Source organism: Lagenorhynchus albirostris, chromosome 7 (genome assembly GCF_949774975.1).
Source record: "Lagenorhynchus albirostris chromosome 7, mLagAlb1.1, whole genome shotgun sequence".
Classification (NCBI taxonomy): domain Eukaryota; kingdom Metazoa; phylum Chordata; class Mammalia; order Artiodactyla; family Delphinidae; genus Lagenorhynchus; species Lagenorhynchus albirostris.
The window spans coordinates 55,553,001-55,567,513 of NC_083101.1; the positions used below are offsets into that span (position 1 = coordinate 55,553,001).

At 39.3% G+C, this 14,513-nt stretch overlaps 1 protein-coding gene across 1 annotated transcript in view; it reads left to right on the forward strand.

The window, feature by feature from the left end:
- The window catches only part of JAK2 (Janus kinase 2), a 166,543-nt gene that overhangs the window by 102,987 nt on the left and 49,043 nt on the right, over window positions 1-14,513 (forward strand). The window contains exon 5 of the mRNA XM_060155041.1: window positions 1,151-1,268. Within this exon, the coding sequence (XP_060011024.1) occupies window positions 1,151-1,268 (118 nt within the window). The remainder of the gene's footprint in view (window positions 1-1,150; window positions 1,269-14,513) is intronic.

Sequence of the window (14,513 nt, forward strand, 5' to 3'; positions counted from 1 at the left end):
GGTGATGTCTGTACAGTGCTTTGAATATACTAAAAACATTGAATTGTATACTTTAAATGAGTGAACTTTATGTGAATTTTATCTCAGTAGAGCTGTAAATAAAAAAAAAATATAGAATTTTTTTGTTTCTCTGAAGGACAAGTTTGTAACCTCCATTTTTTTTAACTGAAGTATAGTCGATTTACAATGTTGTGTTAGTTTCTTGTGTACAGTAAAGTGATTCAGTTATACATATTTATATATATTCTTTTTCATATTCTTTTCCATTATAGCTTATTACAGGATATTGACTATCCCTGTGCTATATAGTAGGACCTTGTTTATCTATTCTATAGATAATAGTTTGCATCTGCTAACCCCGAACTCACAATCCAACCCTCCCCCACTCCCCTTCCCCTTTGGCGACCACAAGTCTTCTCTATGTCTGTGAGTCTGTTTCTGTTTCATAGATAAGTTCATTTGTGTCATATTTTAGATTCCACAGATAAGTGATATCATATGGTATTTCTCTTTCTCTTTCTGACTGGCTTCGCTTAATATGATAATCTCTAGGTCTGTCTGTGTAGCTGCAAATGGCATTATTTCATTCTTTTTTATGTAATCTCTGTTTCTTTAAAGAAGAAACAATTATTTGTTTTCACACCAAATTAGCATTTTCACATTCCTCTACTGATGTTCCTAGAATTACATTAAAAAATTTTTTTTGAATTTTATTTTATTTTTTTAATATAGCAGTTTCTTATTAATTATCTATTTTATACATATTAGTGTATATATGTCATTCCCAATCTCCCAATTCATCCCACCACTACCACCCCCCCCCGCTTTTCCCCCTGGTGTCCATACTAAAATTTTTTTTGTTAATGTTTTATTTCTACATTTCTCTATTTTCTATTATTTGCTTCTATGTTCTGTTCATGGAAGAAGGCAGAATATGGATTTTAAACTTATGTTTCTTGTATTTTCTGGCTGTATTATTACCATGGCTTTACCCATATTTCCTTTTGTCCTCACTTTGTATTTAACACTGTTAGTTGTGTTTTCTGATTATGGGATAATACCTTTTGGTAGATCGGAAGTGGTTATATATATACAGTATGTTTATATTAGAACTGTTAGAGGCTGACTGATTGTTTTAATTGTCTTGTAGATTTTACTTTCCTTACTGGTATTGTAATGGCAGCAACAGAACCTATAGGCATGGAATATCTCGAGGTGCTGAAGCTCCTCTTCTTGATGACTTTGTCATGTCTTACCTTTTTGCTCAGGTATGTACATGTGTTAAATGATAAATATCTGGCCATGTAAATGTATCTCTTAATCAGAAAAATATTCACATATGGGAAAATTGATGTTCTGTCTGCATAGCAGGTGCAGAAAGGTAACAAAATTGAGTCTTTTATCACTAATTTTTAATCCCATGGTTTATGGATAATAGAATCTATCTTATAAAGATTCCTAGAATTGCCCCTTTTGAATTTTCTTTTTATTTTAGTGCTTTAGATCATTTTAAGGATTTCACAAGTTTAGACTGAGTTTTACAACATGATTCATGTAGACCTAAGTGGCTGGAATATAGGACAGTGAAATTTCTTTAGAGAAAAATTTTTTTAAATTCCTAAACAATTTCAGACTTAATTAGTGGGTTGTAAAATGTGAAGAATGTAAGTAATTGCATAAAAAATGAACTACAGTAGTTTGTGTAGCCCCTCATAGGAGGGTGGCTGGTTGTTGATACTTAGTCTGAGAACTGTGTTCCAGTTGTTTATTAATATTGTTAAATTTTTGTGGTGTTTTTGAACATTTTTAAATGCTTTTATCTATTGCCTTGATTAGTGCTTTTGTGTAAAGATACACTCTTGATATCCCCAAGGTATCAGATCAAGGAGTTCTAAATCAGATCTGCTAATATCATGGGAAATAACCTCACAGATCCTCATAGCTCACATTTCTAACGTGTAGTAGGGCTAGTTCAGTTTGTGAGCAAGAAATTGAAACATATTTCTCTTTTGCAATATGAGAGCAACCAACTTTTTTGTGTGTGAGGGGGTAAAATGTACTTAATAAAATTTACTATTTTAACCATTTTTAAGTGGTCAAATCAGTGGCATTAATTCAGTACCTTCATTTTTTTTTTTTCTTTTTTTTTCGGTACGTGTGCCTCTCACTGTTGTGGCCTCTCCCGTTGTGGAGCACAGGCTCCGGACGCGCAGGCTCAGAGGCCATGGCTCATGGGCCCAGCCGCTCCGTGGCATGTGGGATCTTCCTGGACTGGGGCACGAACCCGTGTCCCCTGCATCAGCAGGTGGACTCTCAGCCACTGCGCCACCAGGGAAGCCCAGTACCTTCATATTGTTCTGCACCCATTACCACCATCCATCTCCAGAACATTTTTCATCTTCCTAAATTGAAACTTTATACCCATTAAAAAATAACTTCTCATTCCCCTCTCCTCCTGACCCCTGGCAGCCACCTTTCTATCTCTATGAATTTGCTTATTCCAGGTAGCTCATATAAGTGGAATTATACAGTATTTACTCTTTTGCGACTGGCTTATTTCTCTTACCATAATGTCTTCAGGATTCAACCATGTTGTAGCATGTGTCAGAATCTCATTCCTTTTTAGGGCTGAATAATACTCTATTGTATGTACCACATTTTGTTTACCCATTCATCTCTTGTTGGATAGTTGGGTTGCTTCTACCTTTTGGTTCTTATGAATAACACTGCAACGAACATGGGTGTACAGATATCTCTCTGAGATCTTACTTTCAATTCTTTTGGATATCTATCCAGAAGTGGGATTACTAGATGATATGGTAGTTGTATATTTAATTTTTTTGAGGAACTGCCATACTGTTTTCCATAGCAGCAGCACCGTTTTACATTATTACCAGCAGCACCCAGCATTCCACATCCTCACCAACACTTACTTTCTGCTTTTCTGATGATGGCCATTCTGATAGGTGTGAAGTGGTATCTCGTTGTGTTTTTTTTTTTTTTTTTTTGCGGTACGCAGGCCTCTCACTGTTGTGGCCTCTCCTGTTGCGGAGCACAGGCTCTGGACGTGCAGGCTCAGTGGCCATGGCTCATGGGCCCAGCCGCTCCACGGCATGTGGGATCTTCCCGGACCGGGGCACGAACCTGTGTGCCCTGCATCGGCAGGTGGACTCTCAACCACTGTGCCACCAGGGAAGCCCTGCATGTATCTTTTTGAATTATAGTTTTTTCCAGATATATGCCAGGAGTGGGATTGCTGGATCATATGGCAACTCTATTTTTAGTTTTGAGCTACCTCCATACTGTTCTCCATAGTGGCTGCACCAACTTACATTCCCTCCAATAGTGTAGGAGGGTTCCCTTTTCTCCACATCCTCTCCAGCATTTGTTATTCGTAGACTTTTTAATGATAGCTATTCTGACACGTGTGAGGTGGTATCTCGTAGTTTCGATTTGCATTTCGCTCACAATTAATGATGTGGAACATCTGTTCATGTGCCTGTTGGCTACCTGTATGTCTTCTTTGGAGAAATGTCTATTTATATCTTCTGCCCATTTTTCAATTAGGTTATTTGTTTTGTTGTTATTGAATTGTATGAGCTATTTGTATATTTTGGAAATTAAGCCCTTGTTTGTCACATCATTTGCAGGTATTTTCTCCCATTCTGTAGATTGTCTTTTCATTGTGTTATGGTTTCCTTTGCTATGTAAAAGCTTGTAAGTTTGGACTAGGTCCCAGTTGTTCGGTTTTGCTTTTATTTCTATTGCCTTGGTAAACAGACCATTGGTATGATTTATGTCAGAGAATGTTTTGCCTATGTTCTCTTCTAGGAGTTTTCTGGTATCATGTCTTATATTTAAGTCTTTAAGCCATTTTGAGTTTATTTGTGTATACAGTGTGAGGGTGTCTTCTAATTTCATTGATTTACATGCAGCAGTCCAACTTTCCCAACACCACTTGCTGAAGAGACTTTTTTCCATTGTATATTCTTGTCTCCTTTGTTGAAGATTAATTGACTGTAGGTGTGTGGGTTTATTTCTGGGCTCTATATTCTGTTCCACTGATCCATATGTCTGTTTTTGTACCAGTACCACACTATTTTGATTACTGTAGCTTTTAATATTGTCTGAAGTCTGGGAGGGTTATGCCTCCTGCTTTGCTCTTTTTCCTCAGGATTGCTCTGGCAATTCTGGGTCTTTTATGGTTTCATACAAATTTTAGGATTATTTGGGAATTCCCTGGTGGTCTAGTGGTTAGGACTTGGCACTTTCAATGCTGGGGCCCAGGTTCAGTCCCTGGTCAGGAACTAAGAATCCTGCAGGCTGCACGGCACAGCCAAAACTAAAAAATAAAAATTAGGATTATTAGTTCTGTGAAAAATGTCATGGGTAATTTGAAGGGATTGCATTAAATCTGTAGATTTCTTTGGGTAGTATGGCCATTTTAACAATATTAATTCTTCCAATCCAAGAGCATGGGATATCTTTGTATTTCTTTGAATCATCTTCAGTTTCCTTTATTAATGTTTTATAGTTTTCAGCATATAAGTCTTTCACCTCATTGATCAGCTTTATTCCTAATTATTTTATTTTCTTGGATGTGGTTTTAAAAGGGATGGTTTCTTAACGTTCCTTTTCTGATATTTCATTTTTAGTATAAAGAAATGCAACCGTTCTGTATGTTTATCTTTTATTCTGCTACCTTGCTGAATTCGTTTATCAGTTCTAGTAGTTTTTGTGTGGAGTCTTTAGGGTTTTCTGCATCTAGTGTCATGTCACCTGCATATAATGACAGTTTTATGTTTTGAGGTAATTTTTGTATGGTGTAAGGTAAGGGTCCATCTTCATTGTTTTGCATGTGGATATCCAGTTTTTTCAGCACCATTTGTTGAAAAGACTATCCTTTCTCTGCTGAATGGTCTTGTTGCTCTTGTCAAAAACCATTTGAAAACCAACCAACTTTTTACAGCTTCCTTTGTTTCAGTAGTCATTAAGAAAAGAGAGAGGGCTTCCCTGGTGCCTCAGTGGTTGGGAGTCTGCCTGCCGATGCAGGGGACATGGGTTCATGCCCCGGTCCGGGAGGATCCCGCATGCCGCAGAGCGGCTGGGCCCGTGAGCCATGGCCGCTGAGCCTGTGTGTCCGGAGCCTGTGCTCTGCAACAGGAGAGGCCACGGCAGTGAGAGGCCCGTGTACCGCATTAAAAAAAAAAAAAGAAAGAAAGAAAAGAGACAGGCCTCTGAGAAGAGTGTACTATGAAGTTATGACTTTATACTGCTTTTAGAATTATATTATTTCATCTATTCTGCAGATCTGGTTTATTTTGATGGAATGCTAGTTAAGTTCCATTAATAAGGCAAGTTTTCCTAAACTATTCATTGATCTACTTTACTCTAATATTACTACTATGACATCTCATACTTCTTTTTCTTTTTTTTTCTTTTTTTTTTAACATCTTTATTGGGGTATAATTGCTTTACAATGGTGTGTTAGTTTCTGCTTTATAACAAAGTGAATCAGTTATACATATACATATGTTCCCATATCTCTTCCCTCTTGCGTCTCCCTCCCTCCCACCCTCTCTATCCCACCCCTCCAGGCGGTAACAAAGCACCTAGCTGATCTCCCTGTACCATGCGGCTGCTTCCCACTAGCTATCTACCTTACGTTTGTTAGTGTGTATATGTCCAAGACTCTCTCTCGCCCTGTCACAGCTCACCCTTCCCCCTCCCCATATCCTCAAGTCCGTTCTCCAGTAGGTCTGTGTCTTTATTCCTGTCTTACCCCTAGGTTCTTCATGACATTTTTTTGTCTTCTTAAATTCCATATATATGTGTTAGCATACGGTATTTGTCTTTTTCTTTCTGACTTACTTCACTCTGTATGACAGACTCTAGGTCTATCCACCTCATTACAAATAGCTCAATTTCATTTCTTTTTATGGCTGAGTAATATTCCATTGTATATATGTGCCACATCTTCTTTATCCACTCATCCGATGATGGACACTTAGGTTGTTTCCATCTCCGGGCTATTGTAAATAGAGCTGCAGTGAACATTTTGGTATATGACTCTTTTTGAATTTTGGTTTTCTCAGGGTATATGCCAAGTAGTGGGATTGCTGGGTCATATGGTAGTTCTATTTGTAGTTTTTTAAGGAACCTCCATACTGTTCTCCATAGTGGCTGAACCAATTCACATTCCCACCAGCAGTGCAAGAGTGTTCCTTTTTCTCCACACCCTCTCCAGCATTTATTGTTTCTAGATTTTTTGATGATGGCCATTCTGACTGGTGTGAGATGATATCTCATTGTAGTTTTGATTTGCATTTCTCTAATGATTAATGATGTTGAGCATTCTTTCATGTGTTTGTTGGCAGTCTGTATATCTTCTTTGGAGAAATGTCTGTTTAGGTCTTCTGCCCATTTTTGGATTGGGTTGTTTGTTTTTTTGTTATTGAACTGCATGAGCTGCTTGTAAATTTTGGAGATTAATCCTTTGTCAGTTGCTTCATTTGCAAATATTTTCTCCCATTCTGAGGGTTGTCTTTTGGTCTTGTTTATGGTTTCCTTTGCTGTGTAAAACCTTTGAAGTTTCATTAGGTTCCATTTGTTTATTTTTGTTTTTATTTCCATTACTCTAGGAGGTGGGTCAGAAAGGATCTTGCTGTGATTTATGTCACAGAGTGTTCTGCCTATGTTTTCCTCTAAGAGTTTGATAGTTTCTGGCCTTACATTTAGGTCTTTAATCCATTTTGAGCTTATTTTTGTGTATGGTGTGAGGGAGTGATCTAATCTCATACTTTTACATGTATCTGTCCAGTTTTCCCAGCACCACTTATTGAAGAGGCTGTCCTTTCTCCACTGTATATTCCTGCCACCTTTATCAAAGATAAGGTGTCCATATGTGCGTGGGTTTATCTCTGGGCTTTCTATCCTGTTCCATTGATCTATCTTTCTGTTTTTGTGCCAGTAGCATACTGTCTTGATTACTGTAGCTTTGTAGTATAGTCTGAAGTCAGGGAGCCTGATTCCTCCAGCTTCTTTTTTCGTCCTCAAGATTGCTTTGGATATTCGGGATCTTTAGTGTTTCCATACAAATTGCAAAATTTTTTGTTCTAGTTCTGTGAAAAATGCCAGTGGTAGTTTGATAGGGATTGCATTGAATCTATAGATTGCTTTGGGTAGTAGAGTCATTTTCACAATGTTGATTCTTCCAATCCAAGGACATGGTATATCTCTCCATCTATTTGTATCATCTTTAATTTCTTTCATCAGTGTCTAATTTTCTGCATACAGGTCTTTTGTCTCCTTAGGTAGGTTTATTCCTAGATATTTTATTCTTTTTGTTGCAATGGTAAATGGGAGTGTTTTCTTGATTTCTCTTTCAGATTTTTCATCATTAGTATATAGGAATGCCAGAGATTTCTGTGCATTAATTTTGTATCCTGCTACTTTACCTAATTCATTGATTAGCTCTAGTAGTTTTCTGGTAGCATCTTTAGGATTCTCTATGTATAGTATCATGTCATCTGCAAACAGTGACAGCTTTACTTCTTCTTTTCTGATTTGGATTCCTTTTATTTCCTTTTCTTCTCTGATTGCTGTGGCTAAAACTTCCAAAACTATGTTGAATAACAGTGGTGAGAGTGGGCAGCCTTGTCTTGTTCCTGATCTTAGTGGAAACGCTTTCAGGTTTTCACCATTGAGGATGATGTTGGCTGTGGGCTTGTCATATATGGCCTTTATTATGTTGAGGAAAGTTCCCTCTATGCCTACTTTCTGCAGGGTTTTTATCATAAATGGGTGTTGAATTTTGTCAAAAGCTTTCTCTGCATCTATTGAGATGATCATATGGTTTTTCTCCTTCAATTTGTTACTATGGTTTATCCCATTGAGAGATTTGCGTATATTGAAGAATCCTTGCATTCCTGGAATAAACCCCACTTGATCATGGTGTATGATCATTTTAATGTGCTGTTGGATTCTGTTTGCTAGTATTTTGTTGAGGATTTTTGCATCTATGTTCATCAGTTTTATTGGCCTATAGTTTTCTTTCTTTGTGTCATCCTTGTCTGGTTTTGGTATCAAGGTGATGGTGGCCTCGTAGAAGGAATTTGGGAGTGTTCCTCCCTCTGCTATATTTTGGAAGAGTTTGAGAAGGATAGGTGTTAGCTCTTCTCTAAATGTTTGATAGAATTCGCCTGTGAAGCCATCTGGTGCTGGGCTTTTGTTTGTTGGAAGATTTTTAATCACAGTTTCAATTTCAGTGCTTGTGATTGATCTGTTCATATTTTCTATTTCTTCCTGATTCAGTCTTGGCAGGTTGTGCATTTCTAAGAATTTGTCCATTTCTTCCAGATTGTCCATTTTATTGGCATAGAGTTGCTTGTAGTAATCTCTCATGATCTTTTGTATTTCTGCAGTGTCAGTTGTTACTTTTCCTTTTTCATTTCTAATTCTATTGATTTGAGTCTTCTCCCTTTTTTTCTTGATGAGTCTGGCTAGTGGTTTATCTATTTTGTTTATCTTCTCAAAGAACCAGCTTTTAGTTTTATTGATCTTTGCTATTGTTTCCTTCATTTCTTTTACATTTATTTCTGATATGATTTTTATGATTTCTTTCCTTCTGCTAGCTTTGGGGTTTTTTTCTTCTTCTTTCTCTAATTGCTTGAGGTGCAAGATTAGGTTGCTTATTCGAGATGTTTCCTGCTTCTTAAGGTGGGCTTTTATTGCTATAAACTTCCCCCTTAGAACTGCTCTTGCTGCATCCCATAGGTTTTGGGTCGTTGTGTCTCCATTGTCATTTGTTTCTAGGTATTTTTTGATTTCCTCTTTGATTTCTTCAGTGATCACTTCATTATTAAGTAGTGTATTGTATAGCCTCCATGTGTTTGTATTTTTTACAGATCTTTTCCTGTAATTGATATCTAGTCTCATGGCGTTGTGGTCGGAAAAGTTACTTGATACAATTTCAATTTTCTTAAATTTACCAAGGCTTGATTTGTGACCCAAGATATGATCTATCCTGGAGAATGTTCCATGAGCACTTGAGAAAAATGTATATTCTGTTGTTTTTGGATGGAGTGTCCTATAAATATCAATTAAGTCCGTCTTGTTTAATGTATCATTTAAAGCTTGTGTTTCCTTATTTATTTTCATTTTGGATGATCTGTCCATTGGTGAAACTGGGGTGTTAAAGTCTCCTACTATGAATGTGTTACTTTCAATTTCCCCTTTTATGGCTGTTAGTATTTGCCTTATGTATTGAGGTGCTCCTATGTTGGGTGCATAAATATTTACAATTGTTATATCTTCTTCTTGGATTGATCCCTTGATCATTATGTAGTGTCCTTCTTTGTCTCTTCTAATAGTCCTTATTTTAAAGTCTATTTTGTCTGATAATGAGAATTGCTACTCCAGCTTTCTTTTGGTTTCCATTTGCATGGAATATCTTTTTCCATCCCCTTACTTTCAGTCTGTATGTGTCTCTAGGTCTGAAGTGGGTCTCTTGTAGACAGCATATGTAAGGGTCTTGTTTTTGTATCCATTCAGCCAATCTGTATTTTTTGGTGGGAGCATTTAGTCCATTTACATTTAAGGTAGTTATCGATATGTATGTTCCTATTCCCATTTTCTAAATTGTTTTGGGTTCATTATTATAGGTCTTTTCCTTCTCTTGTGTTTCTTGTCTAGAGAAGTTCCTTTAGCATTTGTTGTAAAGCTGGTTTGGTGGTGCTGAACTCTCTCAGTTTTTGCTTGTCTGTAAAGGTTTTAATTTCTCCATCAAATCTGAATGAGATCCTTGCTGGGTAGAGTAGTCTTGGTTGCACGTTTTTCTCCTTCATCTCTTCAGTATGTCCTGCCAGTCCCTTCTGGCTTGTAGGGTTTCTGCTGAGAGATCAGCTGTTAACCTTATGGGGATTCCCTTGTGTGTTATTTGTTGTTTTTCCCTTGCTGCTTTTATTGTGCTCTTTGTATTTAATTTTTGACAGTTTGATTAATATGTGTCTTGGAGTATTTCTCCTTGGATTTATCCTGTATGGGACTCTCTGTGCTTCCTGGACTTGATTAACTATTTCCTTTCCCATATTAGGGAAGTTTTCAACTATAATCTCTTCAAATATTTTCTCTGTCCCTTTCTTTTTCTCTTCTTCTTCTGGAACCCCTATAATTCGAATATTGGTGCGTTTAATGTTGTCCCAGAGGTCTCTGAGACTGTCCTCAGTTCTTTTCATTCTTTTTTCTTTATTCTGCTCTGCAGTAGTTATTTCCACTATTTTATCTTCCAGGTCACTTATCCGTTCTTCTGCCTCAATTATTCTGCTATTGATCCCATCTAGAGTACTTTTAATTTCATTTATTGTGTTGTTCATTGTGCTTGTTTCATCTTTATTTCTTCTAGGTCCTTGTTAACTGTTTCTTGCATTTTGTCCATTCTATTTCCAAGATTTTGGATCATCCTTACTATCATTATTCTGAATTCTTTTTCAGGTAGACTGCCTATTTCCTCTTCATTTGTTAGGTCTGGTGCATTTTTATCTTGCTCCTTCATGTGGTGTTTGTTTTTCTGTCTTCTCATTTTGCTTATTTTACTGTGTTTGGGGTCTCCTTTTTGCAGGCTGCAGGTTCGTAGTTCCTGCTGTTTTTGATGTCTGTCTCCAGTGGCTAAGGTTGGTTCAGTGGGTTGTGTAGGCTTCCTGGTGGAGGGAACTAGTGTCTGTGTTGTGGTGGATGAGGCTGGATCTTGTCTCTCTAGTGGGCAGGTTCACGTGTGTTGGTGTGTTTTGGGGTGTCTGTGGCCTTATTATGATTTTAGGCAGCCTCTCTGCTAATGGGTGGGGTTGTGTTCCTGTTTTGCTAGTTGTTTGGCATAGGTTGTCCAGCACTGTAGCTTGCTGGTCGTTGAGTGAAGCTGGGTGCTGGTGTTAAGATGGAGGTCTCTGGGAGATTCTCGCCATTTGATATTATGTGGAGCTGGGAGGTCTCTTGTTGACCAGTTTCCTGAAGTTGGCTCTCCTACCTCAGAGGCAGAGCCCTGACTCCTGGCTGGAGCACCAAGAGCCTTTCATCTACACGGCTCAGAATAAAAGTGAGAAAAAGTAGAGAGAATTAGTAGAAGTATGAAGAAAGAAAGAAGGAAAGGAGGGAAGGAAGGAAGGAAGGAGGGAAGAAAGAAAGAAAGAAATAAGTAAAGAAGAAAAGAAGACAAGAAGGAAAGAAAGGAGGGAGGGAGGGAGGAAGGAAGGAAGGAAGGAGGGAAGAAAGAAAGAAAGAAATAAGTAAAGAAGAAAAGAAGACAAGAAGGAAAGAAAGGAGGGAGGGAGGGAGGAAGGAAGGAAGGAGGGAAAGAAGGAAAAACAGAAAGAAAGAAGATACAGTAAAATAAAATAAAGTATAATAAAGTTATTGAATTAAATAATTCTTATTTAGAAAAAGAAAAAAAAAAGGGACGGATAGAACCTTAGGACAAATGTTGGAAGCAAAGCTATACAGACAAAATCTTACACAGAAGCATACACATACACCCTCACAAAAAGAGGTAAAAGGGAAAAAATCATAAATCTTGCTCTCAGAGACCACCTCCTGAATTTGGGATGATTCGTTGTCTAAAGGAGGGAAGGAAGGAAGGAAAGAAAGAAAGAACGAAGGTAAAGTATAATAAAGTTATTAAAATTAAAATTATTAAGAAAAAAAATTTAAAAAACCATGGACGGATAGAACCCTAGGACAAATGGTGGAAGCAAAACTATACAGACAATAACTCACACAGAAGCATACACATACACATTCACAAAAAGAGGAAAAGGGGAAAAAATCATAGATCTTGCTCTGGAAGCCCACCTCCTCCATTTGGGATGACTCGTTGTCTATTCATGTATTCCACAGATGCAGGGTACATCAAGTTGATTGTGGACCTTTAATCCTCTGTTCTTGAGGCTGCTGGGAGAGATTTCCCTTTCTCTTCTTTGTTCGCACAGCTGGGGGGCTCAGCTTTGGATTTGGCCCTGCCTCTGCATGTAGGTCGCTGGAGGGCGTCTTTTTTTTGCTCAGACAGGACGGGGTTAAAGGAGCCGCCGATTCAGGGGCTCTGGCGCACTCAGGCCGGGGGGGAGGGAGGGGCACTGCGTGCAGGGTGGGCCTGCGGCGGCAGAGGCCGGCGTGACGTTGCACCAGCCTGAGGCCCGCCGTGCGTTCTCCCGGGGAAGTTGTCCCTGGATCCCGGGAACCTGGCAGTGGCGGGCTGCACAGGCTCCGCGGAAGAGGGGTGTGGATAGTGACCTGTGCTCGCACACAGGCCCCTTGGTGGCGGCAGCAGCAGCCTTAGCGTCTCCCGCCTGTCCCTGGGGTCCGTGCTTTCAGCCGCGGCTCGCGCCCGTCTCTGGGGTCCACGCTTTTACCCGCGGCTCGCGCCCGTCTCTGGGGGTTCGCGCTTTTAGCCGCGGCTCACGCCCGTCTCTGGCGTTCCTTTAAGCAGCGCTCTTAAACCCCTCTCCTCGCGCACCAGGAAACAAAGAGGGAAGAAAAAGTCTCTTGCCTCTTCTGCAGGTGCAGACTTTTCCCCGGACTCCCTCCCGGCTAGCCGTGGTGCACAAACCCCTTCAGGCTATGTTCAAGCCGCCAACCCCAGTCCTCTCCCTGCGCTCAGTCCGAAACCAAAACCCGAGCCTCACCTCGCAGCCCCGCGCGCCCCGGTGGATGAGTAGACAAGCGTCTCGGGCTGGTGAGTGCCGGTCGGCACCGATCCTCTGTGCGGGAATCTCCCTGCTTTGCCCTCCGCACCCGTTGCTGTGCACTCCTCCACGGCTTTAAAGCTCCTCCCTCCGCCTCCCGCAGTCTCCGCCCACGAAGGGGCTTCCTAGTGTGTGGAAACTTTTCCTCCTTCACAGCTCCCTCCCACTGGTGCAGGTGCCGTCCCTATTCTTTTGTCTCTGTTTTTTCTTTTTTTCTTTTGCCCTACCCAGGTACGTGGGGAGTTTCTTGCCTTTTGGGAGGTCTGAGGTCTGCCAGCCTTCAGTAGGTGTTCTGTAGGAGTTGTTCCACGTGTAGATGTATTTCTGGTGTATCTGTGGGGAGGAAGGTGATCTCCGCATCTTACTCTTCCGCCATCTTCAAGGTCCCCCCCTCATACTTCTGATCTAGAAAAATTATGGGTTATTTCCAGTTTTGTCTTCCTAGGAGGAATTTTCTTATTTAGGATGGCAAAATAATTTCACAGTAGAATCCTAAATTGTGTCTACTCACTACCACATGCAATTTTCTATTACTTAATGTTTCTATTTCTCTAAATCCATGCCTAGAAAATAAATAAGGTAATAATTAACTTATTCTCAGATTGTATTGATATCAGGTTAGACTTTATGCATATTATAGACTAAATATAGCAGATTTGATCAGTGATATCACCAGATTGTAAGAAAACGTTGACATTATAAAATAACTGAAAAAATAGTTCAGCCACTAAAGTTTTTAAAGCACAGTATAAAAGACAGTATTGTAGAAAGATAGATTTGGAAGCAGTAAGCAAATAAAAGCTAAAAGTGAGATGGTCCTTTTTGGCTGTGTTGGGTCTTCGTTGCTGCACATGGGCTTTCTCTAGTTGTGAGCGGGGGCTACTCCTCATTGCAGTGCACGAGCTTCTTATTGCAGTGGCTTCTCTTGTTGTGGAGCACGGGCTCTAGGCGTGCAGGTTTCAGTAGTTGTGGTTCACAGGTTCTAGAGCGCAGGCACAGTAGTTGTGGCTCACGGGCTTAGTTGCTCCGTGGCATGTGGGATATTCCCGGACCAGGGCTCGAACCCGTGTCCGCTGCATTGGCAGGCATATTCTTAACCATTGAGCCACCAGGGAAGTCCCGAGATGGCCCTTTTAAATTCATTTTTCTACTGAAGATTGTCTTTATATCATCAACTTTGTCTACTCAGCCAATAAATATACTGTTGCCATGTGAGTGACCTTTAATTAATTCATGTATGTTCAGCCAAAAAGTGGATATTTACTTTGTGTTCTTTCTTGGTTCATCTTTGATTCTGTGACTGTAACTGTTTTCTTATTTTTCTGGCTGAATGCAGATAAAATTTCTTGGTTCAAATGTTGTTTTCAGCTACCCATATGAAAAACTACTTTTCTACAGTTTTAATTAAACAAAATTTTTATTGATACATACTGTAGGAAGTAGGAAGGCTGGTTTAAGATAATATGCTTTGGCATTTGGGACTGTATTTCATTTGTAACTTTTCTCTAATGGATATTTGGTTGATTATCTTGTTAGCACTGCTCTCACTAATTTTATCTTTGGGTCATGAGTTACACAGAATATCCTCATAAACAGAATTTATTATCCTCTGGTCCTACATAGTATATGAAACAAAAGCAAGCTATTAAAAATAATCTACCTAGTCATTACTAATCTGTAGCTCTTTCTTAATCAGAATGACTTACTTACATATTTTCAAATATGTGGTGAAATAAGTATTTGAAATTGAGCAAAAAGAAATCTCCTTCTATGAATTAATTT